This window comes from Pelophylax lessonae, assembly GCF_965119305.1.
Source record: "Pelophylax lessonae genome assembly, chromosome: 6".
Classification (NCBI taxonomy): Eukaryota; Metazoa; Chordata; class Amphibia; order Anura; family Ranidae; genus Pelophylax; species Pelophylax lessonae.
In genome coordinates this window covers 7,384,215-7,408,413 of record NC_138773.1, presented here as the reverse complement: position 1 = coordinate 7,408,413, position 24,199 = coordinate 7,384,215, and the positions used below count along the sequence as shown (strand labels likewise).

Genomic DNA, 24,199 nt, shown 5'->3' with positions numbered 1-24,199 from the left:
TACACTACACTACGGTCACCCTGGCACTTAACACTTTCCCTACAGAAACAAGATTTTTTGCATCTAACTAAAGTGTAAAAGAGCACTCTAACTACACTAGATATCCCTTTCCTGACACTAATAATTGCTAAATAACACTTTTAAAGCAAATTTAACAGAACTGCTTCCACTCGCTTCCATGTCCCTGTATTACAATGCTAGGAATTTGCCGGGGCTATCTTATATACTGGGGGGCATATTCACTAATGATTGGCCTAGGGACCACCTAGTCACTCCAATCGCATTCCTAGCATTCACCTGCCCCATCAATTGGCTTTTACTAATGGTTCTGGTCCAATCACAGGCTTTTAAAGCCCACTTCCTGACCCATTGCATTTTGGTCGGTTCTGGTTGCCGAATTCCGAACGTTTTCAGCAAAAAGTTCTAAATTCATCCGAACCTCGAACAGCCAATGTTCGGGTCGAACCGATGGTCGACCCGAACCGTTCGATCATCCCTAGCAGACAGCTTGTAGCTGCCATAACCAGCTCTTATGGAAAGATATTCCACATAATACACAGAAGAGAGCTGGCAAATGAGGGCCATGAAAGTGTCTTAGTTCCGATATGTATAAATACAGAAAAGAAGAATGATTACATATTCCACATAATAAACATGATTCTAGCAGTAAAAACAAAATCATTCCACAGCTGGAGAAAAAAACAAAACAGCTTTTTACTGAATTATTGACACAGGTCAGATATAAAGATACTTCTGTGTCTAGAAAATACCTAGAAATGAGGATTTATTTAGATGAATTTTTCATTACGATGGAGACATCCTACTAAAAGCATTGTGAATTGCTGTTCTCAAGTCCTGGTTCCTCAGACTGTATATCAGAGGATTGAGGAGAGGAACAATCACTGTGTAAAGGATGGACACCACTTTGTCTCCAGCAAAATGTTTTTTAGGGCTTGGCCGAAAATAATTAAACATAGTGGAGCAATAAAATATGAAGACCACTGTCAGGTGAGAGGTACATGTAGAAAAAACTTTACTCGTTTTATCTTTAACTTTGATTTGTAGGACAGTTCTGAATATATAGACATAGGACAGGAAGGTCAGTATCAGAGACCCGCCTCCAAGGATGGTACCAGAGAGAAAGATGAGTAGAATATTGATGTAAATGTCACTGCAGGAGATTTGAAGCAACTGAGGAAGATCACAGAAGAAGCTTTCTATAATATCTGATCCACAAAATTTTAAATTGAATCCACAAAGTGTGTGAACTAAAGAATTTGCCAAAGCAAAGCACCATGTAATGGAGACCAACTGACCACATACTTTCCAACTCATGATCTGTGTGTAATGTAATGGCTGACAAATGGCGGTATATCGATCATAGGACATGACAGCCAACAGGAAAATCTCAGAATCGGCAAAGAATATAAAGAAGAAGATTTGGGCTATACAAGCTGGTATGGTTATCCTTCTTGTCTTCGTGTGAAGGTCAAATAGCATTCGTGGGACGGTGACCGAGGAACTGCAGAGGTCCAAACCGGCCAGGTTCCCAAGGAAGAAATACATAGGAACATGGAGGTGAGAGTCGGTGACTATGAGGGCAATGATCAGCAAATTCCAGATTAATGTCAGAAGGTAGATGATAAGGAAGAAGAGAAAGAGAGGGAGCTGAAGATCCGGAAGATCAGACAGTCCGGAGAGAATGAACTCCTTCAAAATTGTCTGATTTCTCATTGCAATATTTTTGAATCTTTTTTTTCTTGATAAGATGTGTAAATACAAAAAAAAAAAAAAAAAAACAGACATGAATCACAATGCACCTCTGAAATGCATTGACAGGCTGGATTTATGTCTATAATATCCAATAGAGGAATTCTCCAACCAAATTAAAACATTTTGATACCAATTGCATGCAGAAAACATGTAATGGTTCCTTGCTACCATCAAGAACATTATAGGATGTTTCCCCTTACAACATTATAGGATGTGTATTTTGTATGTGTAATATACAGTATATATATGTGTGTGTGTGTGTGTGCCTGGCATAGAGAAGTAACAATCCATCTTCAGGACTGGTACAATAGCATTGGTTGACTCTTGGTCTGCTAATTCTATTCAAATGGATATTGTTAATTATTTACCAGAAACACGGGTTCTAAAAATGCAGATCGAAAAACTAAAATTTGGAAAATAGATTTAAGGGGTCTTAAATATTCATAGGGTACTGGTTTATGGTAAATGGTATTTTATATGGTAATTTGTTTACTTAGATGCAAAAGTGGTAGAGAATGCAACTTTGCCTTAACCACTTGCCCACTGGCCACTTTCACTCCCTTCCTGCCAAGGCCAATTTCAGCTTTAGGCGCTGTCTCACTTTGAATGACAATTGCCCGGTCATGCAATGCTGTACCTAAAATAAATTTGTATAATGTTTTCACACAACTATAGTTTTCTTTTGGTGGTATTTAATCACCAATGTTTTTGTTTTGTTTTTGCTAAATAAACAAACTTTTTTTATAGTTTGTTATACAATTTTGCAAACAAGTCATTTTTCTCCTTCACTGATGTGTGATTATGAGGCTGCACTGATGGGCACTGATAAGCAGAATTGAAGGGCACTGATAGGCACTGATGAGGTGGCACTGATGGGCATTGATAGATGGCACTGAAGAGGCTATACTGAAAGGGCAGCACTGGTGGGCACTGATGAGGAGGCATTGATGGGGCTGCACTGATGGGTGGCACTAATGGGCTCTGATAGGTGACACTAAAGGGCACTGGGAGGTGGCACTGATGGGCACTGATAGGCAGCACTCATAGGTGACACTGATGTGCTCTGATAGGTGGAACTTATGGGCACTGATAGCCCTGGTAGGTGGCACTGATAGCATTGATGATGGACACTGATTGACAGCACTGATGAGCACTGATAGGTGGCACTAGTGGGTACTGATTGGCAGCACTGGTGGACACTGATTAGCAGCACTTATGGACACTGATTAGAAGTACTTATGGGCACTGATTAGCAGCACTTATGGGCACTGATTATCAGCACTGGTGGGCACTGATTAACAGCACTGCTGGGCACAGATTGGAACAGAGGTCCCTGTAACAGAAGTCAGTTACTGGCTTTCTTCTTTTCTCCTCACACTGATCGTGAGGATAAAAAAAGCAGCTAATCAGCTTCTGTTTACTTGCTTGATCAGCTGTCATTGGCTGACACCTGATCACGTGGTAAAGGACCGCTGTGATTGTTTCTTTACCCTGTTCTGTGATCAGCCGAGTCCAAAGGATTCGACATTCACAGAGGGCACCACTCGTGCACCGCAGGGGGTGCGTGAGCAGCACGGTAATGGGTGGACATCTATGGACACCTTCCAATCACTGGTAGCTTGTGCTGTAGCTGTCTTTCACCTATAGCACGGGCGGATAGTTGTTAAACAATACAAGGAGTAAATGAGGCCAAGGAGCTAATTTTGTAAAACAAAATCAACCAACCAATTGCCTTTAAATCTTGGTAGATGGGGAAGGAAACTGTATATCAGGGAAAGATTTTTGATTGCTGGTAGAGAGGTATTATGGAAGGAAAGGTCTGGATTATAATATACATTATTGCATGCATGGAAGCCTTCTAGCTGCATCATATAGATTGGACATCTATACTAGGTGGGGGGGGGGGTGTCTATATGGTTGCTAATATATGACAGGAGAACCAGAGACTCTGGAGGCTTCTATGTAATATATTATTTGACATATACTCTTTTGTCATTTGTTTTGGGATCCAATAAACACTACTCTGTGGAAAAGAACCACTCCATTGTTGTGGAAATGTGTTTGGTTTGAAAGAGCTTGCATTCTACACCTGTAGGCACACTCCTGTTTCCAAAATACTAATGATTACATTATTAGTGCTCATTATATAACTACAACATATTTATAACAAACATAATTTCATCAAAACTCTCAAATATTGGATGAAATATCCCAGTTACTCCACAATGCATGGGGCAGACTGGGAAAAGAGAGACATTACCTAAAAAGTGATGAATTCATGCCATTTTCCAGAACTCTTTACCTGTATGATCAGGACCACAAAATATGGTTAAAAAGCATTAAATGCAATATATTATTATGAGGACCTGTTAAACAAGCCCGAGGCTCATTGACATAGGTCCCAGATCAGTCTGAAGAAGATTAGTACATTTCTATTTTCACACCACAGAGCTGAAGTGACTGCAGAAGCTGCCAGAAAGTGAGACCTTACTACAGCAAATGAAGAGGAAAACCCAGAATCACCAATCTGCTATGGCATTCAAATTAAGGTAAATTGCAGTTAGGGCATCCTATAGAAGACTTTTGAGCACTATTTGTGAATACTTACAGTAGAGTAGAGGAGTAGAGTAGAGTAGAGTAGAGTAGAGTAGAGTAGAGTAGAGTAGAGTAGAGTAGAGCAGAGCACAGCAGAGTTGAGCAGAGCAGAGTAGAGTAGAGTAGAGTACAGCAGAGCAGAGCAGAGCAGAGCAGAGCAGAATAGAGTAGAGTAGAGTAGTGCAGAATAGAGTAGAGTAGAGTAGAGTAGAGTAGAGTAGAGTAGAGTAGAGTAGAGTAGAATACAGTAGAGTAGAGTAGAGTAGAGTAGAGCAGAATAAAGTAGAGCAGAGTAGAGTAGAATACAGTAGAGCAGAGTAGAGTAGAGTAGAGCTGAATAGAGTAGAGTAGAGTAGAGTAGAGTAGAGTAGAGTAGAGTAGAGTAGAGTAGAGTAGAGTAGAGTAGAGCAGTGCAGAGCAGAGTAGAGTCGAGTAGAGCAGAATAGAGTAGAGTAGAGTAGAGTAGAGTAGAATACAGTAGAGTAGAATACAGTAGAGTAGAGTAGAGTAGAGTAGAGTAGAGTAGAGTAGAGTAGAGTAGAGTAGAATAAAGTAGAGCAGAGTAGAGTAGAATACAGTAGAGTAGAGCTGAATAGAGTAGAGTAGAGTAGAGCAGAGCAGAGCAGAGTAGAGTAGAGTAGAGTAGAGTAGAGTAGAGTACAGCAGAGCAGAGCAGAGCAGAATAGAGTAGAGTAGAGTAGAGTAGAGTAGAGTAGAGTAGAGTAGAGTAGAGTAGTGCAGAATAGAGTAGAGTAGAGTAGAGTAGAGTAGAGTAGAGTAGAGTAGAGTAGAGTAGAGTAGAGTAGAGTAGAGTAGAGTAGAGTAGAATACAGTAGAGTAGAGTAGAGTAGAGCAGAATAAAGTAGAGCAGAGTAGAGTAGAATACAGTAGAGCAGAGTAGAGTAGAGTAGAGCTGAATAGAGTAGAGTAGAGTAGAGTAGAGTAGAGTAGAGTAGAGTAGAGTAGAGTAGAGTAGAGCAGTGCAGAGCAGAGTAGAGTCGAGTAGAGCAGAATAGAGTAGAGTAGAGTAGAGTAGAATACAGTAGAGTAGAGTAGAGTAGAGTAGAGTAGAGTAGAGTAGAGTAGAGTAGAGTAGAGTAGAATAAAGTAGAGCAGAGTAGAGTAGAATACAGTAGAGTAGAGCTGAATAGAGTAGAGTAGAGTAGAGCAGAGCAGAGTAGAGTAGAGTAGAGTAGAGTAGAGAAGAGTAGAGTAGAGTAGAGCAGAGCAGAGCAGAGCAGAATAGAGTAGAGTAGAGTAGAGTAGAGTAGAGTAGAGTAGAGTAGAGCAGAATAGAGTAGAGTAGAGTAGAATACAGTAGAGTAGAGTAGAGTAGAGCAGAATAAAGTAGAGCAGAGTAGAGTAGAATACAGTAGAGCAGAGTAGAGTAGAGCTGAATAGAGTAGAGTAGAGTAGAGTAGAGTAGAGTAGAGTAGAGTAGAGCAGTGCAGAGCAGAGTAGAGTCGAGTAGAGCAGAGTAGAGTACAATAGAGCAGAGTAGAATAGAGTAGAGTAGAGTAGAATTGAGTAGAGCAGTGTAGAGTAGAGTAAAGTAGAGTATTGTAGAGTAGAGTAGAGTAGAGTAGAGTAGAAAAAAATGAATGTTGAAGTTCCCTTTCTCAGGGTGCTTTCAAGATTTTTCCTCTAATACCCCCACCAGAGGTTAATATTGATAAAGGAGAGGTTGGAGGAGTCTCCACTGGAAGAGTCAGTTCAATGGAAGAAGCTCTGATATGGAGACATTATGCTGAACAAAATGAAGTACATACAATAGAAAGCATGTGGTATGTTGAAGCATAATGCAGTTGTATTATCCACACATCCATATATTTATAATAGACAAATATCTTCCAACATCTCCAGAGCTCACAGGAGTCCTCATTGGCTCTGATTTCTTCTGAGAATTATCTAAAACTTTGCTCAAATGAATAACTGCGGAAAATAAATCATCGGCTGAATTAATGTATCCTTCAGAGAGGCACAATTTTTCCCCTCCTGATAATTAAGTACCTTTAAGAAAAAGAAAAGTAATTCAAGCTTAAAATGGAAAGTTTCAAATGAGATTTAAAAGTGGTAAAAAGTTAGGATTTGGAACAAACCAATGCAGAAAAGTATAATAAAGTATAAAATAATAACAAATGTAGTGATTTGAGGAAAGTTAATTTTCCAGCTGTCCTTTGCTGACTTCATTGGTTTTTGTCAGGATTAAAGTCATGTAGATTTTTACACAAAAAAAAGTAAAAATAAAGTTTTTGTGTAAAAAGTATGAAGTTAATTGCAAATCACATTTGTAGAAATATTTTTACTTTTGTCAAAAAATGAAAAATTAGAAGAGATATTACCAAGAGCAAATGTTTAATTTTGGGAAGAAAAAATGTGTACTTAATGGTGATATAGTGATCACCTCCTTATAAATAGTTCTCTTCTGACACCCCCGGCCTATGTGTCATCACAAGTCATTGTACATAATGCCATGTACAGGACATATATGTAAAGGGTTACCTTTGTGAGTAGCAGGGCTTTTATTTTTCTCAAAGAATAAGTGGTAGAACTCAACCATGCCCCCCCACCACCACCACCACACGCCCCCTTTACATGGGGGAATGCCACATCAAAGGGTGGATGTGGCTGAATTGCCAAACAGTGGGAGGTCCTTGTAAAGGCATTTGTAAAAACCATTAGTGCATTATGCATAGTGTTCATATGTACACTACATAAAGAGTGCAAGCTTCAGGAGTATTCTACATAGAGTACAAAATTCAGGAGTGCACTATGTACAAGGTACAGGACTACAGAGGTGCAGGTTGCAGGGCTCAAGAGTGTGATATATACAGGGAGAAGTCAAAAAGGGATACCTGTGTCGGGTACTATTGATGGTGCCACATCCCAATATGTAATCTCAAAAAAAGAAATCCCCTATTGGTGGGACTTTAAAGGCACTCTTAAATACACAAATTTTGAAAAATATAATATTTTATTAGAAAAAACAATATGACAATAATTTATAAAAGGCAAGTAAAGTAATATACATCACATGTGCAATTAGAAATAACCACACCAATTCAGGGAGGAGACTCAGATCCCGACTAGTTTCGGAGTTAATACAATTACTCCTTCTTCAGGGGGGAGAGTAACCCTGGATGGTGGTATTCTATGCAGTGATGAATGGCACTATGTACCTGCCAAGATGTATTAAAATCAGGTGCTGTATATGCTCTGCTGAACTTATACTGTGGCCGTGTTCAAGGTATGGTTGAGGTGCTGAGACCCCATACAAATGTATTAAAGAGAAGAGGAGTATGCCATTCCTTGGTGGATGGTATTTGAAGGATACCAAGTCAGATCAACTGGATCCCAAATTAAGGCTGAACAGCTTGTTAAGATGGTAAGAGGTCTGGGTCGTACCAGACACACCGCCCTCGATGTTATCAGCCAGCCATACCTTGAACACGGCCACAGTATAAGTTCAGCAGAGCATATACAGCACCTGATTTTAATACATCTTGGCAGGTACATAGTGCCATTCATCACTGCATAGAATACCACCATCCAGGGTTACTCTCCCCCCTGAAGAAGGAGTAATTGTATTAACTCCGAAACTAGTCAGGATCTGAGTCTCCTCCCTGAATTGGTGTGGTTATTTCTAATTGCACATGTGATGTATATTACTTTACTTGCCTTTTATAAATTATTGTCATATTGTTTTTTCTAATAAAATATTATATTTTTCAAAATTTGTGTATTTAAGAGTGCCTTTAAAGTCCCACCAATAGGGGATTTCTTTTTTTGGTATATACAGGGAGAAGGACTCAGGAATGTGGAAGACTCAGGAGTGTGCAACGTACAGGGTGCAGAACTCAGGAATGTGCTATATACAGGGAGCAGGACCCAAGAGTGCGCTATGTACAGGACTCAGGAGTGCACTATGCACAGGGTGCAGGACTCAGGAATGTGCTATGTAAAGGGTGCAGGACTTAGGATTTTGCTATGTACAGAAAACAGGAGTGCGCTATGTACAAGGCACAGGACTCTGGAGTCTGCTATGTACATGGTGCAGGAGCGCGCTATGTACAGGACTTAGCAGTGTGCAATGTATTGGGTGCTGAACTCAGCATTGCAGGTTGTACAGGGTGCAGGGTTCAGGAGTGTGCTCTGCACAGGGTGCAAGGTTCAGGAGTGAGATATGTAAAGAGTGCATGGCTCAAAAGTGCACTATGTACAGGGTGCAAGGTTCAAGGGTGGCTTATGTACAGGGTGCAAGGCTCAGGAGACCGCTATGTACAGGGCACAAGGCTCAGGGGAGGACTATGTACAGGATGCAAGGCTCAGGAGTGCGCTATATACAGGTTGCAGGATTAAAGAGTGCGCTATGTACAGAGTGCATAGTTCAGAGAATGCCATGTACAGGGTGAAAGCCTCAGGAGTCTGCTACGTACAGGGTGCCGAGTTAACTAGTGCATATATCACATGCCAGTTTTTCCCAAATTCTCAGCCCCCCTAGTACAAAGGTTTCCCCCCAAACCCGCCTTCCCACTTAACAGCTGTTCTTTCTTACTCAAATCCTTTCTCCTCCACCTAGGGAGTACCATTGAGAAGAGACAGGGGCTGTTACCAAAGGGCAGCTACAACTTACAATTTTGTACAAGCTGCCTGCATAAGTTTTGGAGGAGCTACTGCCAGAACAACAGTGTGGCTGTGCACATCCCCCAGCTCTTCCCTCCCCTGCTTTCATAGGGATAGTGCAGGGGGGGGGGGCATGTGTATATCACCAGGAGAGGAGAGGGCTGTGTGTATATCACCAGGAGAGGGGTGGGCTGTATGTACATCACCAGGAGAGGGGTGGGCTGTATGTACATCACCAGGAGAGGGGTGGGCTGTATGTACATCACCGGGAGAGGGGAGGGCTATGTGTACATCAAACAAAACCAAAGAAAATTTACCAACCACCTGAAAATAACCAAATATCCAGTTTGCATTAAAAATAGGGGTTTTGTTTGCACACATTTGCAAATATGGTTGCCTGCGAGCAGCCCCATCCTTTGATGGCCTACATCACAGATCAGGACATGGGTGCTGTGATTGGTCCTCCCGATCATGTGATGGTTGTGTCCAATCACAGCCTCCACACTGTGTAAACAGAGACGTGAGTCTCTATGTCGAGGGGGGGGGGGTTGACAGCTCTCTGAGTAAATGATGATTTTAGTGTTCCGTTACACAGAGATCACACAGACTGCAGTCATCCCACACAGTACACCAATCACCGCTGTCCCTGTCCAAGTGTTCCATGAGCATCTGTACCAGTGCACAAAACATCTGCACTAGTGTCCACCGGTGGGGATCAGAATCTGTCACAGTGTACAAGTGCACAAAAACATCTGTAAGTGTACCAATTTACCACCAATAAATAAAAATGTATACTCCCCCTGTCCCCCTGTGCTCTCATGCAAAGGCTAACACACATGTTGGTCCCATAGACATATATAAATGGTGATTGCACCACACATGTGAGGTATTGCCACGAACGTCAGAGTGAGAGCAATAATTCTAGCAGCAGACCTCCTCTGTAACTCTAAACTGGTAACCAATAAAGGCTTATAAAGTGTCACCTATGGGAATTTTTAAATACCAAAGTTTGGCGCCATTTCACAAGCGTGCATCATTTTAAAGCGTGACATGTTTGGTATCTATTTACCCGGTGCAACACCACATTTTATATTTGACCAAAAATTGGGAATTATATTGTCTTTGTGTGCATTAAAATTAATTAAAATGTGTTCATGCGTTAATGTGTGAAATCGAGTTTAGAATAACCGCTGCGTAAATACAATGTGACATAAAAATTTTCAAAAACCACCGTTTTATTCTCTAGGGCCTTTGCTACAAAAAAAATATAATATTTGGGGGATCAAAGTCATTTTCTAGCAAAAATACAGATTTTTACTTGTAAATCGAAAAGTGGCAGAAGAAGGCCTGGTCTTAATTTGGATAATGCTTGAAGGTGCTACTTGGATGTTGGGCCTCTTTATGTGGCCAGGCTGTGTAAAAATCTCTCACTTGTGGTATCGACCTATTCAGTATGAGTAGCAGAATGTGTTCTGGGGTGTAGTTGCCTATGCCATGTGTGAGAAATAAAAAAAAATGTCATTTCTTTATTTTCCAAAGAATTGTGGGAAAAAATTACAACTTCAAAAACTCTCCATGCCTCTTACTAAATACCTTGGGTGGTTTACTTTCCAAAAATGGGTGATTTGGGGGATATTTGTATTGTCCTGGCATATTAAGGTCTCAGGAAATTAGATAGGCCGTGGGTACTTCAGGTGTAATAATTTTCAATGATTGGCACCATAGCTTGTAGACTCTATCACTTTCACACCAACAAAATAATATACACTGATTTGGGTTATTTTTACTGAAGAAATGTAGCAGTATAAATTTTGATCAAAATTTATGAAGAAAAATAACTTTTTTTGCAAAATTCTATAACAGAAACATGCTTTGTTTCAAAATTGTTGGTCTTTTTTTCTTTATAGCGCAAAAAAACAAAAAAAAAAAACCCCAGTGATTAAATACGACCAAAAGAAAGCTCTATTTGTCTCCAACAAATGATAATAATTTCATATTGGTACAGTGTTACATGACCACACAGTTGTTATTCGAAGTATGATTGCACTAAAAGCTGAAAATTGGGCTGGGCAGGAAGGGGTAAAGGGGCCCAGTATTGAGGTGGTTAAAGGCACAGGGGTGCACTGAACACCCAGCACATAGCACAATGACAGCAAAGGTGCCGTATTACTGGGGTGCCATGAAGTGGCTCTGAAACATATACATGTATTTGAAAATGTGTGCAAATGAATCCCTGTTTTAACGCAAACTGTTACAGGGTAATTTGGTTGGTTGCAGGCTGGTTGGTAAGTTGAGCTGGACATTTTATTTGGTTTTGTTTGGCATGCCTCACCCTTCCATGTGCTCCTTGCTGTGAAAGCCAGTTATAGGTGAGGGCAGTGGTCACTTGTCTGTGCTGTGTATAAATCGCCAGAAGAGGGGAGGGTTGTGTGTACATTTCCAGGAGAGGGAAGGGTTGTGTGTACATCTCCGGGAGAAGGAAGGGTTTTGTGTACATTACCAGGAGAGGGGAGGGTTGTGTGTACATCACCAGAAGAGGGGAGGGTTGTGTGTACATCACCAGAAGAGGGGAGGGTTGTGTGTACATCACCAGAAGAGAGGAGGGTTGTGTGTACATCACCAGGAGAGGGGGGGTTGTGTGTACATCACCAGAAGAGAGGAGGGTTGTGTGTACATCTCCGGGAGAGGGAAGGGTTTTGTGTACATTACCAGGAGAGGGGAGGGTTGTGTGTACATCACCAGAAGAGGGGAGGGTTGTGTGTACATCTCCGGGAGAGGGAAGGGTTTTGTGTACATTACCAGGAGAGGGGAGGGTTGTGTGTACATCACCAGAAGAGGGGAGGGTTGTGTGTACATCTCCGGGAGAGGGAAGGGTTTTGTGTACATCACCAGGAGAGGGGAGGGTTGTGTCTACATCTCCAGGAGTGAAAGGGTTGTGTGTACATTTCCAGGAGAGGAGAGGGTTCTGTGTACATTTCCAGGAGAGGGAAAGGTTGTGTGTACATTACCAGGAGAGGAGAAGGTTCTGTGTACATTTCCAGGAGAGGAGAAGGTAGTGTGTACATTTCAGAGAGAGGGGGGGGGGTTGTGTACATCGCCGGGAGAGGGGAGAGTTGTGCCCCACTGGGAAAGCAGCATTTCAACTGCCGCAAGAGCAGCCTGTCACCTGTAGTGTTTGATAAACAGGTCGGGCCGAGCAAAAGTTTGGCCCGAACATCGCCTGAACACCAGAATTTGCAGGTCTGAAAAAAGTGCAAAGAATGAGAACTGAATTAATAAAGAGCACAGTGGAGATCAGCTATGAGGAAATGGTATCTGAATTGAACTTGAAAAGAAATTTAGAGTTGGGTGAAAGGTTCAAGCCAAGCACAATTTCGGTCTGTACTTTGACTGTTCGACAGTTCGGGGAACATCCAAATTTGCAGGAAGCTTGGTGGGATGTTTACCAATGAGAGCTCCACAATACATTGCACTACAACTGTAGTGTGTTAGTGTAGTGCAGTGTTTTACACAGCATTACATATCATTTAGTGCTGTATACAGCGTTGTATACCCTTTTTTATGGATACTGTGGGTTTCTTTAGTTTTTTCCCCCTGCCATCTCCATTTTTCCGCACGTGTTACTTCTATCCAAACTCTGTGAATCTACTTTATCTAAAAAAAAAAAAAATGTTAAACTTGGCCTGAGTGTACTATAATTTTGCTTCTTCACATAAGGCTTGTTCACTGTGTTAAAAACATTTGATATTTCCATCCAAAGTCTGCCAAAGAGACCAAAATGTAGCCAAAAAAATCTCTAATCTTGTTCCAAGTGCACTACATTGTGGCTTCATCATACAGACAGACCAAGTAGTTGTTTACAAAATAAAGAAAGCTTGCAGGGTAGCAAGCTACTCACTGGGGGGGGGGGGGCTCTGGGTGAATCTAGGATGGAAAAAGACTTGAGGGTACTGGTAGACAACAGGCTTGGCAGTGGCATGCAATGCCAAGCCGCTGCAAGCAAACCCAACAGAATACTGGGATGTATAAAAAAGGGGATTCACTCCAGAAATAAAGAGATTATTCTCCCACTCTACAAGACTCTGGTCCGGCCACATCTGGAGTATGCTGTCCAGTTCTGGGCACCGGTCCTCAGGAAGGATGTGCTGGAACTGGAGAGAGTCCAGAGAAGAGCAACAAAAATAATTAGGGGAATGGAGGACATCAGCTATGAGGAAAGACTACAAGCACTGAACTTATTCTCTCTGGAGAAGAGAAGATTGAGGGGGGATATGATATCAATGTATAAATACTGTACTGGCGACCCTAGCATAAGGAACAAACTTTTCAGAGACAGGGAATACAATAAGACACGTGGCCACTCACTAAAACTAGAAGAAAAACGGTTTAACCTTAAAATACGTAGGGGGTTCTTCACTGTCAGAGCAGTAAGGATGTGGAATTCTCTTCCACAAGCAGTGGTATCAGCAGGGAGCATCGATAGTTTCAAAAAACTATTAGATGGGCACCTTAACCACTTTACCACTAGAGCATTTTGCTGTCTTACGTCTGGGCCACTTTTTGCGATTCGGCACTGTGCGGCTTTAACTGACAATTGCGCGGTCGTGCAACGCCGTACCCAAACGAAATTGACGTCCTTTTTTTCCCACAAATAGAGCTTTCTTTTGGTGGTATTTGATCACCTGTGCGATTTTTACTTTTTGCGCTATAAACAAAAAAAGAGCGTTTATTTTGAAAAAATAACAATATTTTTAACATTTTTTTATATGAAATTCCCCCCAAAAAAGATGTAAAAACCAATTTTTTAAAAAAAATTTTGGCCAATTTGTTTTCTGCTACCCATGTTTGGTAAAAAAAATCGCAATAAGTGTATTTTGATTGGTTTGCGCAAAAGTTATTGCGTTTACTAACAAAGGGAAAGATTTATGTCATTTTTGGTGTTTTTTTTTTTTAACGAGTAATGGCGGCGATCTGCGATTTTTTTTGCGGTACTGCGACATTGCGGCGGACAGATCGGACCCCTGACTGACATTTTTGACACTTTTGGGGGTACCAGTGACATTACTACAGTAATCAGTGCTATACATATGCACTGTTACTGTAAAAATGACACTGGCAGTGAAGGGGTTAATTTTATTGGAGAGGGAGGGGTTAATGTATGCCTGGTGCTTACTGACGTGTGGGGGGGGAGGTGACTGTGTGAGACAGGGACAGATCGGATGTCCAGCTATGCTGAGCAGTCCGATCTGTCACTCCCTGTCACTGAGGAGATCCGCCCGCTTGTGTTTACACAGGCGGGCGGATCTCCACACTAGATCCCCGACGATCGGGGCAGAGCAGCGGCGATCGCCACTGCTCCTCCCCTGGCCTGACTCCCGCTGTGAATGAAAACAGCGGGAGCGCGCCTCCGGCGGCGCGCGAGCGCCGCCTACAGGGGAGGAGTCTGGCGACGTAGGTCTACGTCGTCAGACGGGAACGAGCCACTTTGCCGCAGTACTATTCAAGTACTTAGCGGTAAAGTGGTTAAAGACCAAAACATATAGGGGTATACAATGTACAACATACAGGAGTATACAATGTACAACATACAGGGGTATACAATGTACAACATACAGGGGTATACAATGTACAACATACAGGGGTATACAATGTACAACATACAGGGGTATACAATGTACAACATACAGGGGGTATACAATGTACAACATACAGGGGTATACAATGTACAACATACAGGGGGTATACAATGTACAACATACAGGGGGTATACAATGTACAACATACAGGGGTATACAATGTACAACATACAGGGGTATACAATGTACAACATACAGGGGTATACAATGTACAACATATAGGGGGTACACAATGTACAACATATAGGGGGTACACAATGTACAACATACAGGGGTATACAATGTACAACATACAGGGGTATACAATGTACAACATACAGGGGTATACAATGTACAACATACAGGGGTATACAATGTACAACATACAGGGGTATACAATGTACAACATACAGGGGTATACAATGTACGGTTAACAGCAAACACACACACACATCATAGGTTGAACTGGATGGACTGATGTCTTTTTTCAACCTCACAAACTATGTAACTATGTAACTAATTTAAATGTTGAAAAAGCTGTTCTGTTCCACTCTAAAATTTCAAAAGGTGTCGTCCACCGCTCTGCCAGGATGCTGTCCGCTGCCCTCTGACGTTGCCAGGGGAACACTGCGGCGGACAATCAGAGTTTATCTCCGACATTAGGCTTACAGGTGGATTTGATTTAGTTAAGTCTGGGGATTGGCTCATCACTCTTTGGTGGGTGGGTCCTCCCACCTTTTTAAACTTACCTAGCACACATGCAACTACATTTCCTTTTTGTGCAGGGAGGGAGAGCATGCTGTGCATTTAAATAACACATTTTGTCATTCTGATCTGGACAAGTATCAATGCCTTGCTTTAGTCTTGAGCCTTGTCAAGGTTTAAAATTTATGATTCTCTTTTTTTTATCTGGGCCTTTTCTGACCAGATTGTAGGCACAGACCAGTTTCTGCTTTGCTCCTTATATTGGGATATACCTGGGATTAGGGTTGAGCGGACACCTAGATGTCCGTGTTCGACGGGTTCGGCCGAACTTTAAAAAAAAGTCCGGGTCCGTGTCCCGGACTTTTACCGAACTTTTCCCGGACACCGAACCCCATTGAAGTCAATGGGGACCCGAACTTTAAGGCACTAAAATGGCTCTAAAACACCAAAGGAAAGGGCTAGAGTGCTGCAAATGGCAGCAAAACGTAATTAAGAGCATGGCAAGTGCTCTGCAAACAAATGTGGATAGGGAAATAACTTAAAACAACAAAAAAAAACAGAAAAATAAAACAATGTTCTTCTTCATCTCTGAAGGACGAGGCCCATATGGAGTAGGAGGGAGGTTGAGGTGGTGGTGGATGTGGCGGTGACATAGGCGTGCGCACAGGGTGTGCTGGGTGTGCCTGGGCACACCCTAATCACCTAGGGCACATAGCATTGCCAGTGAGGAGATGGGAAAGATCTCCCTGGGACCTGCTCTGCTCTATTTCTCCTTGCCTACAGGTACATGGCCCCGATACATTACTCTCCCTGCTGGCAAACACATGCATGTGTATTTCAACTTTGGGGTGCACACCTTAATGCAATAGGCTGCGCACACCTATGGGCGGTGTAGGTGGAAGCGGCGGTGGAGGAGGACCAGGGCCGGATTAACAGCATCATGGGCTTGGTGCTGAGGATTTTGAAGGGCCTTAGGGCCGTGCCTTGCCATGCACCCAGAGGAGGAAGGGTGCAGCCATGCATGCCTAATTCAACATGGGATGCTGTCTCTGAAGCCCATAAACACATCCATGCATCGCCAACTGTCCCTCCTTGTCCGGCCTTCACGCTGTGTGGGGAGGTTCTGAGGGTGCTGCCTGGGGAAGCGAGCATAGAAGCCAGACTTCTGTGTTTACAAGTGACAGAAGAGCGGTAACAGTGAATATGGCCAACCCGGGGCCTATATAAAAGGTAGGGGCCTGGAGCTGCAGCTCCAATAGCCCCTACATTAATCTGGCCCTGAGGAGGAGGACGAGGTAGCCAACACTGCTTCTTTTCACAAATTTTAAATGAGGGTACACCCCAAAAGAGTGAGAAAGAGCAAAAATGGAACAATGGGTGGGTAAGGTCGGTATCCATTGCTATTCTGCATAAGGTACGGAAAAGTCCCGTGGGATCCATGCCTGGTTCATTTTAATGAACGTGAGCTTGTCCACATTGTCTCTGGACAGGCGGCTGCGCTTGTCTGTTATAACGCCCCCAGCCGTGCTAAATACCCGTTCAGATAATACACTGGCTGCAGGGCACGCCAGCACCTCCAAGGCGTAAAGGGCAAGCTCAGGCCATGTGCCCAATTTGGAGACCCAGAAGTTGAAGGGGGCAGACCCGTCATTCACTACATGTAGGCGTGTGCACACATACTGCTCCACCATGTTGGTAAAATGCTGCCTCCTGCTAAGACGTTCCATCTGAGCTGCTGGTGCTGCTGTTTGTTGTGGCGTGCTGACAAAGCTTTTCCACATTTCGGCCATGCTAACCCTGCCTTCTGAGGTGCTGGCGGTGCCCTGGTTGCGTTGGCGACCTCCTCCTCCTCCTCCTCTGCCTTGTGCTTCCACTGTGGCCCCGCTGTCAGATGGGAATGCCAGCAGCATGGCGTCTACCAGCGTGCGCTTGTACTCGCGCATCTTGCGATCGCGCTCCAGTGAGTGAATTAAGGACGGTACGTTGTCCTTGTAACGGGGATCCAGCAGCGTGGCCACCCAGTAATCAGCACAAGTTAGAATGTGGGCAACTCGGCGGTCGTTGTGGAGACACTGCAGCATGTAATCGCTCATGTGTGCCAGGCTGCCCAGAGGCAACGAAAGGCTGTCCTCTGTGGGAGGTGTATGGTCCGTGTCCTCTGTATCCCCCCAGCCACGCACCAGTGATGGCCATGAGCTGGCCTGGGTGCCACCCTGCTGTGAACATGGTTCCATCTCCTCCTCCAGCTCCTCCTCCTCCTCATCCTCCTCATCCTCCAGAACTGTGCCCCTGCTGGACAATTGCGTCCCTGGCGTTTGCGTGTGCAGGAACCCACCCTCGGAGCCCCTTGCGAATGACTGCCCTGAAAGCCTTGGAAATGTTACCTCTTCATCCTCCTCCTCCTCCTCATCCTGTGCCACATCCTCTTCCATCATCGCCCGAATTGTTTTTTCAAGGAGGCATAGAAGTGGGATAGTTAAGCTGAGAACGGCGTCATTGCCACTGGCCATGTTGGTGGAGTACTCAAAACAGCGCAACAAGGCACACAGGTCTCGCATGGAGGCCCAGTTATTGGTGGTGAAGTGGTGCTGTTCCGCAGAGCGACTCACGCGTGCGTGCTGCAGCTGAAACTCCACTATGGCCTGCTGCTGCTCGCACAGTCTTTCCAGCATGTGCAAGGTGGAGTTCCACCTTGTGGGCACGTCACATATGAGGCGGTGAGCGGGAAGGCCGAAGTTACGCTGCAGCGCTGCCAGGCGAGCAGCAGCAGGGTGAGAACGCCGAAAGTGCGCACAAACGGCCCGCACTTTCTGCAGCAGCTCTGACATATCGGGGTAGTTTTTAAGGAACCTCTGCACCACCAAATTCAGCACATGCGCCAGGCAAGGGATGTGCGTCAAACCGGCTAGGCCCAGAGCTGCTATGAGATTTCGCCCGTTATCGCACACCACCAGGCCGGGCTTGAGGCTCGCTGGCAGCAACCACTCATTTGTCTGCTGTTCCATGCTCCTCCACAACTCCTGCGCGGTGTGTGGTTTGTCCCCCAAACAGGCAAGTTGTAAAACTGCCTGCTGTCGTTTACCCCTGGCCGTGCTGAAGTTGGTGGTGAAGGTGTTACGCTGTCCGGATGAGGAGGCGGTAGAGGATGAGGAAGCGGAGTAGGAGGAGTTAGGAACAGGAGGCAAACTGAAGCGCCCTGCAATCCTCGGTGGTGGAAGGACATGCGCCAAATTGCTATCCGCCTCAGGCCCATCCGCCACTGCATTTACCCAGTGTGCCGTTAGGGAGATATAACGCCCCTGACCGTGCTTACTGGTCCACGTATCCGTAGTTAGGTGGACCTTGGCACAGATGGCGTTGCGCAGTGCACACCTGATTTTTTCCCCCACTTGGTTGTGCAGGGAAGGGATGGCTTGCCTGGAAAAGTAGTGGCGGCTGGGCACGACGTACTGTGGGACAGCCACCGACATAAGGTTTTTAAAACTGTGCGTCTCCACCAGACGGAATGACAGCATTTCAAAGGCCAATAATTTTGAAATGCTGGCATTCAGGGCCAGGGATCGCGGGTGGGTAGGGGGGTACTTCCTCTTCCTCTCAAGTGTTTGGGAGATGGAAAGCTGAACGCTTCCACGGGACATTGTGGAGATGGTTGTTGGTGACCCAGGTGGTGGTGTTGCTGACAGATCGTCTGTTTGCGGGGTGGCAGGTGCCGGTATCACTACAGATGTGGCTGGAGCGGCCGAGACTGCAGCAGAAGAGGAAGCAGGATGAGCCAGAGACGTTTCTTGGTTTTGAAGGTGTGTACTCCACTGCAGCTCGTGCTTTGCACTTAGATGCCTGATCATGCAGGTTGTGCTCAGGTTGAGAAGGTTCATGCCTCGCTTCAAGCTCTGATTGCACAGGGTGCAAACCACTCGTGTCCTGTCATCAGCACATTTTCTAAAGAACTTCCACGCTAGAGAACTCCTTTGAGCTGACTTTGGTGCGCTCGTTCCCTTGCTGCGTTGGGCAGTAGCGGGCGTAGTGTCTAGGGCACGGCCGCTCCGCTTCTGCACCCTGCTCCCTCTTCTGCTGTGCTGGTGGCTCTGTGCGACCACCGCCTCTTCCTCCAAACTACTCAGTTCACCTGCATGACGTTCATTCCATGTGGGGTCGAGGACCTCATCGTCCTCCACATCATCTTCCACCCAGTCTTCACCCCTGCCCTCCTTGTCGGTCTCCACAATGCTGAACGCCGCAGCAGTTGGCACCTGCGTTTCGTCATCATCGGAGACGTGCTGCGATGATCCTTGCATGTACTCATCTTGAGAAATAAGTGGTTGGGCATCGCTGCACTCAATCTCTTCCACTTCTGGGGCAGGGCTAGGTGGATGGCCCTGGGAAACCCTGCTGACAGAGTCCTCAAAAAGAATAAGAGACTGCTGTATGGCTTGGGGCTCAGACTGCTGGCCTGATTTGCAAGGGGGTGAGGTGAAAGACGGTTGGACATTGGCTGCAGGTGCCAACTCTGACCTTTCTGCAGTAGACTGGGTGGGAGACAATGTGAAGGAACTGGAGGCACTGTCAGCAGCAAACCAATCTACTATCGCCTCAACTTGTTCTGGCCTCATCACTTCTAGGGGCGTTTGATGCCCTACCAAATACTGATGCAGGTTCTGTCGCCTACTCACACTTGAGGAAGGTGTTTCACTTGTGCGTGTAGCTGGCACAGATCGACCATGTCCTCTCCTTGCAACAGGAGCTCTACCAGCAGCACCACGACCCAGGCCACGGCCCTTATTTGACGGTCTCCTCATATTTCTGTAATTTAAGATCTTGCCCTAGAAAGGTTTTTATTGAATAGCGGAATAGAAAATATGATCCAAAAAAAGTGTATGTATATCACACGTACACAACCACACTAGGCCCCAATTACTATTGTTTGTACCCCTAAAAGGCTAGATGAGGAGTAGGGGGAGTATGGAACAGGCAGCACCCTCAAACCTTCAGAAGTATGAGATGAACCCCAACAACTTGGAAAGGTGGATCTCTCTCACACGTACCGACACAGACTATCCCGCAATTCAATTGATCCTCAAAGGTTTTTATTGAATAGCGGAATAGGAAATATGATCAAAAAAAGTGTATGTATCTCGCACGTACACAACCACACTAGGCCCCAATTACTATTGTTTGTACCCCTAAAAGGCTAGGAGTAGGGGGAGTATGGAACAGGCAGCACCCTCAAACCTTCAGAAGTATGAGATGAACCCCAACAACTTGGAAAGGTGGATCTCTCTCACACGTACCAACACAGACTATCCCCCAATTTAACTGATCCCCAAAGGTTTTTGATTAAATAGCGGAATAGAAAATATGATCCCAAAAAAGTGTATGTATATCACACGTACACAACCACACTAGGCCCCAATTACTATTGTTTGTACCCCTAAAAGGCTAGGAGTAGGGGGAGTATGGAACAGGCAGCACCCTCAAACCTTCAGAAGTATGAGATGAACCCCAACAACTTGGAAAGGTGGATCTCTCTCACACGTACCAACACAGACTATCCCCCAATTTAACTGATCCCCAAAGGTTTTTGATTAAATAGCGGAATAGAAAATATGATCCCAAAAAAGTGTATGTATATCACACGTACACAACCACACTAGGCCCCAATTACTATTGTTTGTACCCCTAAAAGGCTAGGAGTAGGGGGAGTATGGAACAGGCAGCACCCTCAAACCTTCAGAAGTATGAGATGAACCCCAACAACTTGGAAAGGTGGATCTCTCTCACACGTACCAACACAGACTATCCCCCAATTTAACTGATCCCCAAAGGTTTTTGATTAAATAGCGGAATAGAAAATATGATCCCAAAAAAGTGTATGTATATCACACGTACACAACCACACTAGGCCCCAATTACTATTGTTTGTACCCCTAAAAGGCTAGGAGTAGGGGGAGTATGGAACAGGCAGCACCCTCAAACCTTCAGAAGTATGAGATGAACCCCAACAACTTGGAAAGGTGGATCTCTCTCACACGTACCAACACAGACTATCCCCCAATTTAACTGATCCCCAAAGGTTTTTGATTAAATAGCGGAATAGAAAATATGATCCCAAAAAAGTGTATGTATATCACACGTACACAACCACACTAGGCCCCAATTACTATTGTTTGTACCCCTAAAAGGCTAGGAGTAGGGGGAGTATGGAACAGGCAGCACCCTCAAACCTTCAGAAGTATGAGATGAACCTCAACAACTTGGAAAGGTGGATCTCTCTCACACGTACCAACACAGACTATCCCCCAATTTAACTGATCCCCAAAGGTTTTTGATTAAATAGCGGAATAGAAAATATGATCCCAAAAAAGTGTATGTATATCACACGTACACAACCACACTAGGCCCCAATTACTATTGTTTGTACCCCTAAAAGGCTAGGAGTAGGGGGAGTATGGAACAGGCAGCACCCTCAAACCTTCAGAAGTATGAGATGAACCCCAACAACTTGGAAAGGTGGATCTCTCTCACACGTACCAACACAGACTATCCCCCAATTTAACTGATCCCCAAAGGTTTTTGATTAAATAGCGGAATAGAAAATATGATCCCAAAAAAGTGTATGTATATCACACGTACACAACCACACTAGGCCCCAATTACTATTGTTTGTACCCCTAAAAGGCTAGGAGTAGGGGGAGTATGGAACAGGCAGCACCCTCAAACCTTCAGAAGTATGAGATGAACCCCAACAACTTGGAAAGGTGGATCTCTCTCACACGTACCAACACAGACTATCCCCCAATTTAACTGATCCCCAAAGGTTTTTGATTAAATAGCGGAATAGAAAATATGATCCCAAAAAAGTGTATGTATATCACACGTACACAACCACACTAGGCCCCAATTACTATTGTTTGTACCCCTAAAAGGCTAGGAGTAGGGGGAGTATGGAACAGGCAGCACCCTCAAACCTTCAGAAGTATGAGATGAACCCCAACAACTTGGAAAGGTGGATCTCTCTCACACGTACCAACACAGACTATCCCCCAATTTAACTGATCCCCAAAGGTTTTTGATTAAATAGCGGAATAGAAAATATGATCCCAAAAAAGTGTATGTATATCACACGTACACAACCACACTAGGCCCCAATTACTATTGTTTGTACCCCTAAAAGGCTAGGAGTAGGGGGAGTATGGAACAGGCAGCACCCTCAAACCTTCAGAAGTATGAGATGAACCTCAACAACTTGGAAAGGTGGATCTCTCTCACACGTACCAACACAGACTATCCCCCAATTTAACTGATCCCCAAAGGTTTTTGATTAAATAGCGGAATAGAAAATATGATCCCAAAAAAGTGTATGTATATCACACGTACACAACCACACTAGGCCCCAATTACTATTGTTTGTACCCCTAAAAGGCTAGGAGTAGGGGGAGTATGGAACAGGCAGCACCCTCAAACCTTCAGAAGTATGAGATGAACCCCAACAACTTGGAAAGGTGGATCTCTCTCACACGTACCAACACAGACTATCCCCCAATTTAACTGATCCCCAAAGGTTTTTGATTAAATAGCGGAATAGAAAATATGATCCCAAAAAAGTGTATGTATATCACACGTACACAACCACACTAGGCCCCAATTACTATTGTTTGTACCCCTAAAAGGCTAGGAGTAGGGGGAGTATGGAACAGGCAGCACCCTCAAACCTTCAGAAGTATGAGATGAACCTCAACAACTTGGAAAGGTGGATCTCTCTCACACGTACCAACACAGACTATCCCCCAATTTAACTGATCCCCAAAGGTTTTTGATTAAATAGCGGAATAGAAAATATGATCCCAAAAAAGTGTATGTATATCACACGTACACAACCACACTAGGCCCCAATTACTATTGTTTGTACCCCTAAAAGGCTAGGAGTAGGGGGAGTATGGAACAGGCAGCACCCTCAAACCTTCAGAAGTATGAGATGAACCCCAACAACTTGGAAAGGTGGATCTCTCTCACACGTACCAACACAGACTATCCCCCAATTTAACTGATCCCCAAAGGTTTTTGATTAAATAGCGGAATAGAAAATATGATCCCAAAAAAGTGTATGTATATCACACGTACACAACCACACTAGGCCCCAATTACTATTGTTTGTACCCCTAAAAGGCTAGATGAGGAGTAGGGGGAGTATGGAACAGGCAGCACCCTCAAACCTTCAGTATGAGATTGTGTTCACTGTACCCCACAAAGATTGTGTTCACTGCACCCCACAAAGATTGTGTTCACTGCACCTCACAAAGATTGTGTTCACTGTACCCCCCAAAGATTGTGTTCACTGCACCCCACAAAGATTCTGTTCACTGTACCCCACAAAGATTGTGTTCACTGCACCCCAAAAAGATTGTGTTCACTGCACCCCAAAAAGGATGTTGTTCACTGCACCCCAAAAAGGATGTTGTTCACTCCACCCCAAAAAGATTGTGTTCACTGCACCCCACAAAGATTGTGTTCACTGCACCCCAAAAAGATTGTGTTCACTGCACCCCAAAAAGGATTTTGTTCACCGCACCCCAAAAAGGATGTTGTTCACTCCACCCCAAAAAGATTGTGTTCACTGCACCCCAAAAAGATTGTGTTCACTGCACCCCACAAAGGATTTTGTTCACTGCACCCCAAAAAGATTGTGTTCACTGCACCCCAAAAAGGATGTTGTTCACTGCACCCCAAAAAGGATTTTGTTCACTGCACCCCAAAAAGATTGTGTTCACTGCACCCCACAAAGGATTTTGTTCACTGCACCCCACAAAGATTGTGTTCACTGCACACCAAAAAGGATTGTGTTCACTGCACCCCAAAAAGATTTTGTTCACTGCACCCCAAAAAGATTGTGT

At 44.3% G+C, this 24,199-nt stretch overlaps 1 protein-coding gene across 1 annotated transcript; it reads right to left on the bottom strand.

The window, feature by feature from the left end:
* Positions 1-804: 804 nt before the first annotated feature.
* On the bottom strand, positions 805-1,734 carry LOC309558381 (olfactory receptor 5V1-like; the record flags this gene model as incomplete). Its single annotated transcript, XM_082261456.1, has 1 exon — positions 805-1,734. The coding sequence occupies one exon, from the start codon at positions 1,732-1,734 to the stop codon at positions 805-807; it is 930 nt and encodes a 309-aa protein (XP_082117582.1).
* Positions 1,735-24,199: the final 22,465 nt, after the last annotated feature.